General features: G+C 39.1%; 1 protein-coding gene across 2 annotated transcripts; it reads right to left on the bottom strand.

Moving 5' to 3' along the window:
- Positions 1 to 2,289: 2,289 nt before the first annotated feature.
- apip (APAF1 interacting protein) lies at positions 2,290 to 17,840 on the bottom strand. 2 transcript variants are annotated; one of them, XM_034102492.2, is made up of 9 exons: positions 17,724 to 17,840; positions 17,304 to 17,334; positions 14,333 to 14,401; positions 10,359 to 10,459; positions 9,215 to 9,263; positions 8,990 to 9,107; positions 5,847 to 5,982; positions 3,093 to 3,260; positions 2,290 to 2,929 (listed from the first exon to the last, which is right to left on the bottom strand). In XM_034102492.2, the coding sequence occupies exons 2-9, from the start codon at positions 17,319 to 17,321 to the stop codon at positions 2,836 to 2,838; spliced, it is 753 nt and encodes a 250-aa protein (XP_033958383.1). In that variant the 5' UTR covers positions 17,322 to 17,334; positions 17,724 to 17,840; the 3' UTR covers positions 2,290 to 2,835. The 2 variants fall into 2 exon arrangements, with proteins under 2 accessions (XP_033958383.1, XP_033958391.1); XM_034102500.2 differs by lacking the exon at positions 17,304 to 17,334 and having other exon boundaries at positions 17,724 to 17,839.
- Positions 17,841 to 18,170: the final 330 nt, after the last annotated feature.

The raw sequence follows: 18,170 nt of genomic DNA, 5'->3' as shown, positions 1-18,170 counted from the left end.
GTTAGAATTAATCTCTGTATTTCTTTTAGACCCCAATCATGTCAGGTCAATTTTACAGGAACAATATACAAATGTGAACATAACCCAAGGGTTAAACTACACAATAATGTGATTTAGCTACACTTCAATATGTTAACAGTCAATCTCACTGATGCAACTGTAAACATAATATTATTATCTCAAATTGGACATTTTCTGCATTACAAGTGTATTTTCCTTGACACATGCTGCTGATAAACCATCTGTACTTTTGGTTCAGTAGGATTATTCTTTGTCTTGTTTGGCTGCACATCGCATATTGATTAACTTTGCTAGCTGATGTGTAGTACATATTAATATAAATGCATAATGTCATGAATATTGGAATGCACGCAGTTGGTCAAGCTCTGCGAGGGCTGAATAATTTAGGAGAGGTTTAACATTGCTTAAACACAATCATATGTTGCAGTTGATTTCTCAGACAAAAACAGCAATTAAAGAACAACTAAAATATCACTTTTATTTGTTCAAGGAGGAGGATTTTTAAATATGAGCTTGTCATGTTAATTTTACAGGTTGGTGTTATTTCTTTCACAAAATGTTTTACAAGAATTCCTCATTAACCAGAACATGGAGAATCTGAGCAGTGTGAGCACAGCGAAAAATAATATTTTTTTGTTTTTGCTATCTTTTTTTTCTATTCAAATAAGCCTGCAGCATATTTCACAGAAGTGTTTTGAGGGAGTGCAGTGGTGGGAGCAATGTATGGTGTCAGCAGAGGAAGCTTGTTAGCAGAACAACACCGCTGGCTTTCATGAGAAAACCGTATGCAGACTGGGGGCATGTTGTGTTCGGATCTACAGGCATTGTGAGGTCCTGCAACAAATGCACTCGCCTGATGAGCCCACCATGTCCATTGAAACAGCAAGAGCCCTGTTACACAACAGTGCTATTTTACTGAAGTGATTAACCAGATCACAAACAAAATGTGTGTGTGTATGACATATGACAAACTGTACTTTATTAGCTTGAAACTAAAATGTGGATTCATAAACTAAGATTGCATTTGTTTCTTAGGCTGCGGCCCCACGAGGACGAATTCGGTCGTTTGCGTTACTGTTTAGTGTCATATAGACCGTTCGGCCACACGAGGACGACCGAATACGGCACTAAACGACTGAGGAAACGACAACGGGTCCCAAGGTGGATAGAAATGCATACGCCACTCTCTGGGGGGTCAAACGGCTCCGTGTGTGCGCCCTATACGGACATTTTCAGATCACTGATAGTGATTGCGCAATAGCCCCGCCTCTCCCCACCTCTTCTGCTCACCTCCGCTTACCCCGCGCCAGTGCTGAAGTGTTTCGCCACCAACAACAACAACAATGGCGGATCGCAGAGTTGCTATCGTGCTCCGGACGCTATTGACCATGCTACAGTTGTTTGTGCAACATCTACAGCAATAATGATGAGGCAATAGCCCCGCCTCTCCCCACCTCTGCTGCTCACCCCCGCGTCAAAGTAAACTGCACCCTGAATTCAGATTATTTATCTTTCTCTCGCGAGTGAAGTCTAATCTGACAGGACGGAGACACGCAGCTCTGCTCACCTGCAGCTCCTCCCGCTGCAGCAAAACACACACTTCAAGTCAGATCATCACCCTTAGCTATTTTAATTACCTCTCAAACTACCTAAACTAGTTATAAATATGTTTATTTTTACAGTCGGCCGGGTCACTCATTACTGGATCAGCTGCTGCATGAGACAGACACTGACGCTGTCCGAAGAGAGGGAGGAAAAAGAGAGGCTCCGTGTATTTTATCATTATATTATATAGAGTCGTTATTCATTTGTTTTAAAGCTCAATAAATAACAAAGAAGACCTTTGACCGGCACTTTTATAATTTTGTCCGGAAGATTTCAACTTTAATACACGCTGACTGGCGAAAAACTCTGCCCGGTTCCCTCGGCCCCCACCGCGGAGAATAAACAGAAGGGCAACCATGACAACCATGCTTCTTCGCTGCTTTTGTGGAGGAAGTTACAGCGCCACGTAGAGGCTCCTGCATATGTACTGCAGCTTCTCCAGCGGTTGGAGCTAAACGGAGCGGTCTCGTGTGGGCAGACACTATCCGGATAATTATTGCGTGTGGACGGAAGCCGTTTGCGATTGCGTTTGCGTTAATCCTATGCGTTTAGCCGTTTTCGTCCTCGTGGGGCCGCAGCCTTATTAAACAAAACAGCAGGTATTTTTCTGTTTGCATTGCATTTAAAATAAGAGCATGACAAAATAAATCGTTTTTCAAAATGGAAAGTTAGTTTACATTTTATTTATTCAGATTGTTTAAAGCTTGAAAACTTTTTTCAGGAGAGCGGTAAGTCTGGACTGCGACCCGGATTCAATATGCACAAGATGGAAGGATGGATTTTTTTAAAAGGTAAAGGAAAAATAATTTAGGCTCACAATCTACATCCCTTCAGTTTTTATAGATTAAAGCAAAGGCATTTAATCACCATCATAGATCAATTGAGATGCACAATACTGTATATTATGGCCTGACATGCACCAGGACCATGATTGCAGTGCAGCCAAACTTGAATAGGAAATCATTTGAACCTGAAGACCTTTATTTGCCCGCTGCTCATTCAAGAGTTGTCCCATAGTGCTTTTCAGCGTACCTCCGGGTGCTTCTGGATCACAGGCATTCAATCTCCTTCACTCCTGGATCTGCCATTACCATCACATCTGAAGCAGGCTGGCGTGAAAGGCAAATGATTACAATAAACTCTCCTGATTGAACTTCACTGACCTTTCTTCAACAAATGTCTCTTTAAAAAGCGCCAGTGAATGTCAAATTATTCCCATTCTTCTGTCGGGAGGGCAGAAGGGTCCAGTCCACACTGCTTCATCTGGACGGCGATGTCGAACAGGTAGTCGTAGCATTCACACCTGCAAAATGCAGCAGTATTGTTAGAGTTGGAAGATAAAAATACAGTGTAAAGAATTGGAATCAGTTTTTTCTTTGTTACACTTGCCCTCGAAACAAATACTATATATTCTAAGTCATAAACCAGGCCAAAGAAGTTAATCGTGCTGGGAGGGAAATGCTCACATGGTCTTGGCTTTTTCCCACGACTCGCCCCAGACATAAACGCCGTGTCGACGGACGAGGACAGCACATGAGTCGGGGTATTCCTCCATTGCCCTGGCCATCCGGTCCTTTAAGTCTTTTTCCTCCGGTGTATTTTCAACAATAGGCACGACCAGGCTGTCATCATATCTGTGTATATTCAGGGTACAAAATGGCAAATTACACCCAGGCTGATAACTTTCTCAGGCCATAACTTTACATCACAGTACTGTCAGAGGCTGCCTGTTCTCATAGACTGACACCGCTGTCTGTCGTACAGCCACTCTTATTTGGGGGCAATCAAATCAAAGTGATACAATCAATCCCGCTCTGTACTGTTTATCAATCAATCAATTTTATTAGTCACATTAATCGTTCGAGGTACAACTCCAATAAAAAGCAATCCTGTCAGCTCCTTTAATGTGTGTATCATATGCCACACCTCCTCCTTTTTCTTGCCAGAGTCGTTTGTTCTGTCTGATCAGGACACAGAAAAAGAGTCATCTCGCCAAGTTTTCCAAAAAACAAAGTTTCTGTTCCGTTGGAGATCGCTTTGGCCGTGGTGGCTGTACAGCAAATAACCCAGGCAGCTGGTGTCAAATCCCTCGGTGCCACCTTCAATGGTCTTGCTTGTTGAATTAGTTGGAATCAGGACTGCTTTTAATCTTTAAATAAATTAATTGATTTTCTGTTTTTTTTTTTAATTGATGTCCTTGAAATGTTTGATTATTCGCCACACTGATGTTTACATTTGGACCCTTTTCACGGTATAATTATTAGCCTGTGATGGCAGTAAAGGCACAGGTGTTTCTACGTAACATTAATTTGTCTTTGGCTCTTTTTCTGCTGTAACAACATACATTTCCCATTTGTGGGACTAATACAGGTATTCTGATAGATATTAAAGGTGGGGTAGGTCATTTTGGAGAAACCAGCTCGAGTGCGCTAGAATTTGAAAATACTCAGCTGGAAAAAATCTGCCACTTCCTTATAGAGCCCCTCCTCCACACACGAACGCGCACATGACCAATGAGGGCACGAGATAAGTTTGTGCACAGATGGAAGGCTGACAGGTAGGCCATCCAGTTATTTTAGCCGGGCCGGCTCAGATGATTGGTCGTGCTTTTTACAGCGCTACGGCTTCCACAGATTACATTTTTTATGGATTTTTTGTCAAAGCACTTAAGATATTCATTGCTATCGGGATGTTAAGAGCATTCCATGGAATATAACAAAAAGTGTATCTCGAGCCGGTTTCTCAAACTTACCTACCCCACCTTTAACTAAATTAACATTGGATCCATTCCATGAACTGTCAGTGAGTGACAATGGCTCACTCAAATGGAATGCAAACACCATTAATGGGTCAATGCCATCTCTGCTTTGGTGAGTCAAACATTTCTGCCGTTGAAAACCGCTGCCAATCACGTAGCAGAGATGCAAGAATTGTAGTCATGTGTCACCATTGTGTAGATTCAACCACAAATAGTTTTTTTTAAATAGACGAAAGGTATCATCAAACGCAAAAGGAAAGTCATCAAACGCCATCTTCTTTGTTGCAGTGTGCTCGGGCTGCAGGATGGGGGCTGTCAACTTATCAACGAGATCACCAGGAAGTTTGGCTCTTTCCTGAGATGGAAGCTTCATTATTTGGAAGTGGTGTCAGAGAGGAGGAGTCTCCAGAAGCTCAGCTCTGTTTATTCAAAAGTACCTCTTTACATTTTCTCCGTGGATGACATCTCATCAAAGTTTCTGACAACATGGTACTTAACGTGCAATAGCATTGACATAGACCACAGTTATTGAACATATTGAATTACCATCTACATTTACCAATTCTAAGATGCAGTCTGTATATACGTAGCTTTATATATGTTTGCATTAACCTTACTGACATTGTGCATCCTACCAATATTTCATGTATTTTTACACTCCTTACCGTTGACTGTTTTGACAAGTTTGCAGCTATGATTTCTACTGCCAAGATACAAGGAAGACTTAAACACACTTGACTGAGAAATGAGGATGCTTCGAAACTTTTTGGACTACACTAATTAGGGATGCTCCGATCGCCAATTTTGGGGCCGATCGCCGATCTGATCGAGTGGGCGGGCCTAAATGGAAGATTTAAACATCACTTTAAATCTTCCATTTAAAGTGATGTTTAAAACTCAGTTAATGGGGCTCATTCACTGGAGCTTCCACAAACAACAATCAACTTAATTATTACATTCAAATTATGTACATTATTCAAGTTTACATTCACGTTGGATAATAACACGGGAGAAATTAGCGGAAGCGCTCTCTTTTCCTCTCTCCCTCCTCTCTCTCTCTCCTGACAGCCTGTCAGTATCTCATGCAGCTCACTGATCCAGTAATGAGTGACCCGACAGTGAAGAATACATATATGTATAATGACTAGTTTAGCTTGTTCCAGAAGTAGATAAAATAGCTAAGTGTGTTTGGTCTAACTCTTGTGTGTTTCGCTGCGCTTACACACGTTGCATACCGCTATTTTACTGTCTTTTTCGGACACCTTAAAATAATGCCAGACCGGTGAAGCCATTTTGGCGAGCTTGTTTTGCCGCACACAGAGAAAAGTGTCATGTATTTTACGTCATGCGATCGGCTCTCGCGATCGGCTCTCGCGATCGGCATGTGAGTATCGGCCGATCTCGATCGGTGACCGATCGATCAGAGCATCCCTAACACTAATCCTTCTGCTTGATTACATACCGATAGTTGGTGCCTGAGGTGCCCTTACGAATCCCCTTGATCATCTCCTGGTGTGTTATCCTGAACTCTTTGCCGGGATACAGCAGTGTTGCCATGACAGCAGCCTTGGAGTGGGTGTGTATTACTGCCTGTGCCCCTGTATTTTAGTAAAGGAAAAGCAGATTTTTGAATTCTGAGTGTTGCCTACTGGTAAGGTCTTTCTAAAATATCAATTTGTACACAGAAAGACCGCCCACAGAGATGATCACACATCCATGTGCACTACGCTTTGAGATTGCTTTTTGGGTTTTAATTGTTTTTCTAGTTTTAGAGGTTTATTATCGGCTAAGGAGGATAACTGCACTTTGACCTGGTGTTCCAGTTTAGAGGGGGAGAGGTTTTTCATTAAAATGTTGGCCTGTAACAATGCCTTTATTAAACAACTGTATTATGTGACCTGCTCCATCGAAATCAGTCGCATTGACCCGAAGACACATTTTGAGTTGTATACACTGCTGAAAAGAGGATATTCCTAGCTTTCTAATGATATCAGGATTGTTTTTGTACTCCAAATTAGGGATCGACCGATATGGCTTTTTCAAGGCCGATACCGATTATTAGTAATCAAGGAGACCGATAACCGATATTTGGAACCGATATACATTTGCAGTAAAATCAGAAAATCTTGGTGTCAAAATGTAGAATAACACAAACTCCAACACAACTCAACACAACTTCTTTGAAATGCATTTAAGCATATATTATGTTTAATTAACTTTTAAACATCTTACAACTGGTTTCCTCTCTGTGCCCTTTTCTTTAGTGCAGCCATCTGCTATGAGTTAGAGAGAGAGACAAGAAGTGGGGCTGCAGGCTGACATGCTTAACTAACAATAATGCTTAATTTATTAGATCTGTCTATCTAACATAAAATCCCAATAAACTGCTAGCAACTGCAAAACACTAGTGCTAGCTAATGTTTTGCAAACTATTAAAAGTGAGGCCATTACAGTAGACCTAACGTTAGTCTAGTAGCCTCACTTCTAATATGTTGCTAAAATATTTGCTAGATACATGTTGGCTAGCTAATGAGCTTCACATATCAACCTGAAAAACTGCGAGGCTCCACTCGCAGGCCCTCCCCTCCCTCCGCACCACAGTTACTCCGCTGCGAGACGCTGCACGCACCCCCAACTCTGACTGACTTTCCGCGTCCCTGTGTAACTGGGAAACTGATAGAATTGGATCATAATATCGTGGTGTTTTTGCAACTTCAGAATAGGGGATAGGGATGTTTATTGAACTTCGGTTTAACACATGTATGCATACTTGCCAACCTTGAGACCTCAGAAATCGGGAGCATTTCAAAACCACCGCGGGGGGGGTGTTAGTGGAGCGCCGGAGCTGTATTAGATTAACATCTAAACATGCTTATTGTAGTTGTAAGTGCACTGCCTTGCGGCCTGTAGCACCATCCTTGATGGAGCGTACGTGTGGGCTGGACCTGCATTTTACAGGAAAGGAGAGAGCAGAGGGTCGAGTTGTCGATTCTTGTTCTGTTTTCTGTGACTATCTGCCTCACCCTCTCAGACTTTCAGTTGCGCACGCTACTAAAGAGACGCGCTACCATGGAAACCAAACAATGGTGTAGCTGTATTAAAGTCCGAGTGGAAACAGTCCTGAATAAATCAGATTTTGTTAGAAATCGGGAGAAATATGACCCCGGGAGGAAACCGGGAGAGGGCAATAAAATCGGGAGTCTCCCGCGAAAATCGGGAGGGTTGGCAAGTATGCATGTATGGCTCTGCCGCTCAGCGCTGCTGCTTGCTTCAGTCTGTGTCTGCGTTCTTTCGCACATGCCTGTAATCTGAGAAGGTCCCGCCTCTCTGGCTGGCTCCCGCCCGGAAAATCTTCAGTAATAGCCAATCAAATAGCGCTGTGGGCGGGACATTGCTCGTGTACACAGAGTGGTGACTGCAGCCAGAGAAACGGCCGCATCAGAGCCAAAGTTTTATCGGCAATTTGATAAAAAAAAGGCCGATACCGATAATCGGTCAAATGCGGAATATCGGTCTGCCCCCTACTCCAAATATTAAGCGAAATATGTCACATTATATAATGACTGTCACCGAGTCATCATTTTGAGAAAAAGGCCTTTTTTTTTCTCTTCTCTGGAATCCATCGATCTGATTGATTATTAGCGGAGCAAATGATCAAAATACTACAGAGGGAAGATATTTTCGTTTGGAGGGGAAGCTCGCGAGTGTGTGTGTATACGTGTGTGTGTGTGTTTGTGTAATGTTGCGTTTGTGTGTATTGTGTTTGTTTCCCGGGGAAACCACTCACGAGAAACACCGGCTGTTGTTATGCCTGCTGTGACGTTAAGTTACTCCGTTCTCCGCTTGTAATTATGCCGTTACAAGCTTCAAAGTTGTATTTATCATCTGAATTTGCCGAAACAAGTTTAATATTCTGAAAGCCAAGACTCTGTTTAGTTGCAATCAGATGAAAACAAACTGTAACGGACCCTGCAGTGTTATCTATGATTACTATACTCTTACATTCATAATTTCAGCCGGAGGGAGGGGGGGCGGCGCTGCGGAAGAGCAGATTGCCTGTCTTCAAAAATGTATTTATCGTGTGATTTTGGAAATAAAAGTTTCATATTCTGAAAGCCAAGACTTTGTTTGTTTAAAATCAAACAAAACACCCAAACCCTGAAAAAATAGTTTTTTACGTAAATCCACGTTTATTTTGAAATGAGCCGTTGCGACTTCCGACTGATTTCGATAGAGCGGGTCACATATGAGTAGAACCTTGTCTGCTTTTAAAATATTATTTCCTGGCATTGTATCCAAACCAATATTTCTACATATCAGATTATATACTTTACCATTACATGCTTTGAATCTTAGTTAAGAAAAAAGAAGATCAGAAGGGAAATCCACAAATCTATTGTGGATTTTAAAATGTTTGTTTTCATAGCTGTTTGTTACAGGGTTTGTTATGACAAAATACTGTACAACATCCAGTTATTATTCAATTAAGCGTAATGAGGATATCATTAACTCCATTAAAAACAAAAGTTGTTATTCAGGTTACTAATTAATTATATCACAGTCTGTTACAGTGGTATGTATGGTATGAATGTATTATTGACTCACCTCTCATTATGTAAGCATTCATAAAAAGCGGTGTGCACTGGCTCTTCCTTAAATTCTTCCAGGCAGGTGGCCAGCTGATGTCCCTCTCTTCCATGTCACACACAAACATGTCTTCTGGCTGAGTGACAGAAAGAAAAAAGTATTTTACACAAACATAAGTATCTGAATCAATCTTATTATTTATATTTGTACTTAGCAAGACATTATTTCACACTGAGGTTATACCTGTATTCTCTCTTTCTGGACGCCTGATGGTGCAACGTAGATCTGCTCTCTGTGGGTTATACAACAAACATTACGGTTTATATCAACAGCAATCTGAAGGCCAGGAGAATAAAGTAGATATTGAAATTGCTTTAGTTTGTCAAAACACAATGGACCATCATGGCCTTGTGCTGCACACAAATAACTGAACTGTTTGTGTTTAGGAGAATGTTATGGTGACAAGGGTCAGCTCCAATGTCAATAATGTCTCAGTGACTATCTGACGAGTCATCCCTTATTACAAAATGAGTCATTGTCAGAGAATGTGTCGCTATACAGATTGGATCATAAAACATGAGATGATGTTTTTAAGAAAATCTACTGAGCATCAGCTCAAAATGTTTCATGATTCTATTTTTGCAAAAATATTGACAGCCTATGTTTCCCCGTAGAAAGAAAAAGAGAAGCCGTGTACTTTTCTTTAGTGAGCAACAAACAGCAGAAAAATGAGAAGCGTATTGATTTTCTTTGAGAGGCCGTCTGAGGCTCTGAATCATTTCGGAGCCTAACAGGAACACAAAAAGACCTTTCAAAACTTAGAATTTAGACATGCACTGAGAAAATAAAAATACTGTCATTAGAATATTTGTTTAAAATCTTGAAAAGGCTTAATAAGTAGTCAAATATGACGGAAAGTTCTCTCGTGAATCCTTTTAGAGTTACAATATGTTTCGGTCAAAGTGAAATAACAGGGCAGATGAGCAGCAGTCGCTAAATCTAATTTGTTTTCATATGGAGTTTGTCAAATTCCACATGTCAAACAACTATGAGCTGATGGGTTGCGCTTTATGTGGAGCTGCCATCCAAAACAACACAGTTCAAAGATGTTTGTAATAACCAGTCAAAGCCTTCAGTTTGAATTCTTTTCCATTGTGGCAAAACCGTGTACTTTACACTGAAATTGTACACATTGTCAAAACAGATGCAACAGACCTTAGACATCAGCCGCGCTGCACCTTTGTGAACATTTAAATGTACAAAAAACATCAACTAAAACAGATTCAGTTTTTGGCATGATTGTCAAAATATGCAAACAGGTTAAATGAAGGTGTGTGATCTTCTGATCCTATACAATGTTCTGCAAGACATTGAACCAGAAACCAACCCTCGTCTCAGGCTGATGCCGCCGCCCGTCCCCGTCACCCATCCCAGCTGGTAGAAGAGTCGGCACAACTCCGGGATGAGAAGACGAGGATGCTCCTTCTCCTGGAACAGACACAACGCTGTCAACTAGGTATATCCTGCTCGAGTTGAACAACTTTAACATGATCAGAGTGAATACAAGTCAATACACTTGAAATGTACATGGTTGAATGTAAAAGCAGAGTGTTTCTGATACTGATGTTAGCGCTCTATCAGTACAGTCATAGATGAAACATTTTTCATTTGTGATTAAAAAAAAATATCAAAACAAACAATACAGTCAATCGATCCAACTAGAAAGCATCATCAGTCAGATCATTTGTCTGTGCCATAGAGCTCTATTGTCCGAAAAATATAAAAACATCAATAGCCCCACCATTGAAGTCGGTGGCATGTTCCTTAAATACCACGAGCACACACAGTAGAAGTTTTCACTCACCCCACATGCTTGAACACACTATTGTCCCTTCAGATGTGCAGGACAGTTTACACAGCCCTAAACTGAAAGCCGCGGGCCAAAATGACACTTAGTTTGCAAAATGTTCTAACAGTCTCAAATTATTAAACTAGATAGTGATGTGCCAACAAAGGCAAAGAAGCGCATCACAGCATTAGGGCTGCAACTAACGACTAATTTGATAATCGAGTAATCTATCGATTAATGAAATGATTAATCGATTATTCGGAACGTTAAAGTTTTAACTGTACTACTACTTATATCGATACTGCTTATCGATCCGGTCCTTTTAACGATAGTATTAACGGTTCTTTTGACAAGAAATAAGGTAAACTAACAAATTGTGAACAAAACTAACATCGCTTTTTATTTTAATTAAATGCATAATATTTCACATCAAAAGAAACAACAATGTTTTAACAAATCATATTAAATAATGTGATGACAGAACTGTAAACAGAATAGCTGAAACTTTAACAAAATAAATAACTCAGTTACCTCTAATCATTAACCCATGTTTTTATAACTGAGTTAACTCTGTGTGTTGCTGCTAGCATACATAACACCTGACGTGGAAACGTTCCTCTGGACGGGGCTACAGAGCTGTTTGAAAGACAGTGGAACCCGGTGCATTTCTGGAGCACTTTTGCTAAATGTTTAGACAAATTGCTCGTGTTACCGCCCTTACATGATAAACTGTTATTGCACTTTTGGTAACGAGTATTGTCCACATCGAGACGGCTAAAGTTTAACCACACCTCGGAGCACGTTCTCTCCGCCATCTCCTCCGTGTGTGTGTGTTGCTGCATGTAGCAGCTGCGTGTGTGTGTAAACTGCCCCGCCCCCTCGCAAGCAGGCGGGGGAGAGATCTCTCGTCTGAATTGGGAAGATCGAAAATACATTATAGACGCATTTTGTAGTCATATTGCATATTAGAAACGGAGTTGGCAACACTAAGACTGCGATATAATGTTTATGTAGCAATAATACATATGACATATGTTTTAAATGTCTCCTGTACCGATAACAAACAGCGATAACGTTGGAGCTTAACGGGGTGTAGAACACATGTGACGACGTCACCAACGAATCGACGACTGAATTAGTTGCCAACTAATTTGGTAATCGATTTTAATCGATTAAGTCGATTAGTTGTTGCACCTAGGGGTGGGCGATATGACGATATATATCGTCGTGACGATATTAGGTCTCCACGATATGCTTTTTCAGAGATATCGTCCTATCGTGATAAAAAAAAAATAGAAAAAAAAAATAGCGGGAGGGGAAGAGGCTCTCCGTGCGCGGCGCAGGGGGCTATGACAGCGGACGGAGAGCCTCTTCCCCTCCCGCCCCCCCAGCCTCACCTACTGATTTTAATTTCACCATATATCAAGCCCGATCGATTTCACAATGTCAGCGCACCTCTGCTTGCGTTCAGTCCGAGTTGTTTGACACGCTCCCAAAGTCCCCGCCCCCTTTCTTTGCCGCGAGCAACCATAGGGCAGGCATTTCATAAAGGGGCTCCTTATGAAAAGACTAGCAAACGGTGGAAAGACATAACTGACGCGGTGGCGTTTTATGTTTTTCCCTTCAGTTATGCTAAAGTCTTTTATTACACTTCAAGTCTACTCTAAAGTTTACATTTTAATTATTTGGCACTGACTTTTCCTCATTGATGTTTTATGTTTTACTTAGTTATGTTTTACCCTCCTTTTCATGTTTATTGATGTTCACTGCTCACTTGTTCATTCAGGGTTTCATTTCTGAAATAAAACTAGCTTGAAATGCTATTTTGGTCTGTTACTCCTTTTTGTTTTAGTTTCTGTTACCTTGTAGGTGCTTGTACTGTTAAGTAACTTGAAAAATAACCATAATAACCAACATGAAAAAATATCGTGATATATATCGTCTATCGTGATACTGCCTGAAAATATCGTGATAACATATTTTTCAATATCGCCCACCCCTAGTTGCACCCCTACACAGCATGCACTGATTCTTCTCTCCTAGATGACCTGACATAGATAACAAAAACCCGCTGCACTCTGCACTTAATGAGATTCCCTGCTGAAAGAAGAAAATAAAGTGTTCTCTATTTAGCTGTATTCATGTGTGCAGGTCTAGATTAGACAAATTGGGCATCCATTATGGCACAGCTTAAATGATGTGCCAAAAGGATGTAGAAGGAGTGATTGCTGATTTGGGAGTTGCCATGGAGTTTCACACAGGTAGGTTAAAGACGCTACATCATCTTACATTATGCAAGACAATAGTATCTGGAGTGAATAGATTGTATTCCTTTTGCTCACAGATAATCCTACAGAGTTCAGTTTTCCTAAAAGGTTTGTTAATTGTTTGGAAAAATTGTATGAAAAATATGTGAAAAAGGGTAAACACATTAGCATGAGTACTTCAGCTGTGCTCAGAAAGTGATGATGAAGATGAGTGGATCACAGTCTCAGTAAATAAGCATGTTTTAGCAATCAAGAAAAACGGTAATCCACAGCTTAAAATGGTCCCTAACTAACACCACTTACTAACAGGCTTGAAACTATGTGCCTTAAACAAGGAATGGAAGTCAGTCTGTCCCTCAATATTTGTCTAACGCATTGCTGGTTTCTGCTGGGACATAAAACAAATATAAAACACAAGCAGCCATCATTTAAATGTGTTAATGCACTGTGTTTTTGAGACCGTCTCCTCAGATGCTTGTGAATTTCTACAGCTGCACCAACTGAGTGTGTTCCGCAGCTGCATCAGGGTAAAGGATGGCATCTGCTCTGTCTGGGTGGCGCTACAGGACTCTCCTTCCCCTCAGCTGCCACCTTGCTGAACTCTGAATCAATCAAGGTAATAGTAACCCCCCCCCCCCTCCCTCCCTCCCTAGCCCCAGATAATGCCCCCCACAGCTCCCGCCAGTGCCTGCACATTGGCACTCCGACTGGCTCTGGCTGCCACAGCATGCTTTTTACTGCTGCACTACTGTACATACACCTGCCTGTTTTCTATATGCATTTATAAACCTATTCACATACTGATATAGCTATATCTACATTGTACTATATATTGTGTCATGTCATACTTCTGATATTACGCTTTTGTCCAGCTCTTTTGTATACAAGTATGTTTTGCCTACCTACTTCTTAGCATATAACTCAGTTTGTACTGCCCATACTATTAATACTGGATAGATTGTAGCATATTAATAGCCATTACCTAAATAGCTATTCTACATTTTATACCCATTTATCTTTGTACCGTTTACACAGTTTATTACTTCGCCTTTATTCTCAGTTATTTGCATTTCTGAATAGATGCTAAACTGTCTTTCGTTGTCTCAGAATGTGTAGATATAACGTAACGTACGTGATGACTGCTACTGGGAACTGAGTTAAAATGTCTAACTGTGGCAGACTTATATCATTTAAGTTAATTTGTGTTGCATAACATCGTGTGATGTGTTGATGTGTTGTGCTTACCTGTTTCTCAGCTGGCTGTTGACCTGCATCTTGGCAACTGTTGCTGGTGCCACACAAAGACGACATCTCCTGTGAGAAAACATTGACAACATGATTATTCATGGGGGAAATCGGATGCAGATGAGATAATATAGGCAAGAACAAAAGAGAAATGATTTACGGATCCCACTAAATTCTTCTCATTCTTTTACCTCCGACACGTCAGTTGAGGACAAGCCACAGATTATTTTGATGGGAGGAAGGATAGGCAGGCTCAAAAACCTCAGATGCCACTATTGATTTGAATTTCTATTAAAATGCAAGAGTACTCAAAGGAAAAACCTTTAAGCTATGGCTTTTTTCCAATAAGATCAAATCAAATGGAGACTTGACTGTGGATTTGATTGTAACATTTACAAAGAAAAGGCTAATGATGTATGGTGTGATTAGGGTGACAAATAAAGCAGACAGGATTAAAAATGCCTTAATACAAACAAAAATAAACAAATGAAGTGAATATGTTTTTCTGTATTATTCAGTTTTTCAGTAAGCATTAACTCAGTTATGATTACATTAATAAAAACAATTATTTAGTTATGAGTCTTTCATTTTGCGTTTTGTTTTTCGTTGTGAAATTAAACTTTTAAATTAAAAACGTAAATTGCCTTTTAGCATTTCGCCCTGCCGACACTAAATGCAAAGAACTCTTATCAGTTTTCATAAGGACATAAGGTAGTTATTCCTTTTATTTTTAGACACATTGTTGATGCCAAAATGAAAAAACACTCAACTCGTTGATGCTTCTGTCCAAGGGTAAAAAAGGGTTACTTTTTTTTCTTACAATGTTTCTACAATAAAGTATAAAGTTGGCGGTGTACGAGTCGGGTATAGTTTGTTACTTAACACAGTTTCTCTTTTCGGGTGTGGCAGATTTGATTTGATTGTTGGTTGTTTAACGAACCGATTGAGCTGTAGACTGCCGTACAAACAAACACCTTAAGGGATTAACTGCTGACAGCTAATTAATGACAGTTAGAATCTGTTGGCCCATAGTAAACACTGACTTGTTTGATGTTGAAGGGAAAGCTATTGTAATTGTTATTAGATGTCTGAAAGCTAGTAATAATAAAAATAATGAGCTTTATATAAGGGCTGTGCAATTAATCGTATTGTAATCACAATTACGATTTTGGCCTGCCACTATTACGAAAATAACATAATCGAGAAAAAACTATTTTGCTTTGCTAGGTTGTGACATATTTGATCTAGTTTATTTTAGTCTAATTTATTTTTATTTATCATATTTATATATGTTTAGTAGCTTGTTGAAGTGTGCTCCAAAATATGTGTTGATCTTGTTTATTGGTATTTATTATTTATTTAAATTTAAATATATCATTTATTTTTGTATTGGTTTTTCAGTTGAATTATACGTTCAGGGTAATCAACAGTTAAAAAGATACTGTTCAAATTATTATTTGTATTTGTTTCAAGTTCAATAAATGGATGTTTTCAAAGTCAATGAATAATCGTATTTAATAATTGTGATATCAATTATTGCCATAATCGAGCAGCCCTACTTAATATATATAAGTGTAGTGCTTCAAAGTAGACAGTTGAAATCTCTTGAAATACTCACATAAAATGTATATCAGATAGTTACCAGTAAAATATATAGAAATAAACTTAAAATAGCATAGAATGTTATTAATAAATAAATGGTGATTACAGGTACAACGATGAAATTGTGCATTGAGGATAATGCAAATACAACACAAAATCAGGTGACATATACCCTTTTGTCTGTAAGTTATTTATGTGGTATAATGTATTACATGTTGTGCTCTCATCTAAGGTAAGAACATAATGCAAAATATATTTTAAATGAATGATTTCTGTTATGATAGGAATTTGACGTGGAATTGAAAATGTATGTCACTAGACAAAAGATAAATCATTTATGTTTTTTATTCTTCAATTATTACGCAGGAATTTCATAAATACAAATAAAATGTAACAATATTAAGCATATTTGAATTAATTGTATTCGTTTGTTTTATTCATGAATTTAGAATCTTTCATCTGAAAGATTTTGAGTATGTTAAGCATTTGGATTGTCACTGTTGGGTTGGGACATTTTCTTTTTACTATTTACTGACACCCTACGGACCGAACTAACAGTTGAGAAAAATAATAAGCCGATTACTTGAGATACAATACTTGTTATTTGACAGACAACTCAATTATGCCGCAAAGTTCGCATTTGGTTAAATTATATACAAATATTTGTACAGACTACATTTAGGGAGCACAGCTTTCAACAGTTTGTACTTCTTGTTAATGACAATCATGTGGAAGATGTTTTGTATAATGAAATCCTTTTTTTGCTACAAATTCAACTATAAGGTCACACACCAATTTAGATGAGCAATACTGAGTCATGAGCAGCGCATTCACATTAAAGAGTACTATTTTTTTCTCGTTTTCACAAGGCTGTATTGGTGCCGAGTCAGAATAAAAACCCTGCCATTTATATCAGTTTTTAGCTGATTAGATCCAATTTACTAAATGCACTTCAACAAACAGGAAACTTGATACAATTGATCATTTTAAGAGTTTTTATTTTGGTGTTTGTTTATCTTGTCCTTTTACTGACACATTACCTATTTTCTTGTGAAAAAATTTACTAGGCATCCACAATAACTACACAATCCCAACAGACTGAATTAGTGAATTGGAACTACAACACAATGGGTAATTTCATTTTAATCAGGCTTAATGTGCTTATTTTTCAAATTGTGGGTTTAAAAAGAAACTCGCATATCAGATCATATAATCCATTAAATTCCACAAACAGAATAGGTTAATTCCTTTGTAGGTATTATTAAAAAATAATATGTCACATAGGGCAAACATGCAGGCGTTGACAACCAGTGAACATGCTTACTTGTAACGTGAGTTACACTGGCAGTGTTTCATAAAATCAACTTACACAATTCAATGATGACATATAGCATATTTACCTGAAGGGAAAGACAAAGCCAGTTTGATGTTTAGATAACTTAGTAACGTTACTCGTGTTCCAAACGTTACTCACTAAATTGAAGTATTTTGCCTACTCAAATAATGTTAAATATGGCTTACCAAAAGACTGTACAGCACTCCTTAACGTTAATTGTGTCTCGTTTTTGTAGCATCAATAGGTTAAGTTGTTACCGCATTTAAAACAATACAGGGTAAATTAATCTGTGTGCGTTGTTGCTTAATTCTAACAGCTGACCAGGCTGCAGCTAGACTAACTTTAATACAGGTTCGTTTAGCTTGCAAACTCATTGTGTTGCGGAAGAACTTCCATAGTTTGATCTCTAGTCGAAAGAGCAGTTATATGTGCATACAAAACATGACTTCTTACCTTTCTTATCTTGTGAAGACAGTCTGTGGATACAATATGTGATGCCAAAGCAGCTAACGTAGAACACAGCTAGCACCGCGTCATCAATGTGCGACATACACTGACTCGCCACATTTTTCTGTTGTCTCAAACGTTTGCATCAGCATATTAGGCTAATATTAATGGCAACAAAATAAAGGCAATTTCAATTATTAAATTAATCACGCAGGACTGTCCATGTTAGTTATACTATAGTTATTGTATTATTTGGTAAGCAGCAGATAACTTAAATGTTGTGGTTGAGTTCAGTGGTGAAAGTAACTGTACATGTAGGGGAGAGTGGGGTAAGTTGAGCCATTTTTTAGTTATGCTGTCCTCTAAGCAAGGAGAAATGACACATAGTAAAAATGAAAACACACACCTATAATTCAGGATGTCTCCTATCAATGGCAATGATAATAATAATAT

Source organism: Pseudochaenichthys georgianus, chromosome 3 (assembly GCF_902827115.2).
Source record: "Pseudochaenichthys georgianus chromosome 3, fPseGeo1.2, whole genome shotgun sequence".
NCBI lineage: Eukaryota > Metazoa > Chordata > Actinopteri > Perciformes > Channichthyidae > Pseudochaenichthys > Pseudochaenichthys georgianus.
The sequence above is the reverse complement of the archived record's forward strand: the minus strand, read 5'-3'. Positions and strand labels throughout refer to the sequence as shown.

What these genes read in the sequence shown, in the direction of transcription:
- apip (XM_034102492.2), bottom strand. An exon ending in TCCAGAAAGAGAGAATACAG is followed by an intron (nt 9,108 to 9,214) that starts GTATAACCTCAG and finishes TCTGTCACTCAG; the next exon opens with CCAGAAGACATGTTTGTGTG. An exon ending in GAATGCTTACATAATGAGAG is followed by an intron (nt 5,983 to 8,989) that starts GTGAGTCAATAA and finishes ACTAAAATACAG; the next exon opens with GGGCACAGGCAGTAATACAC.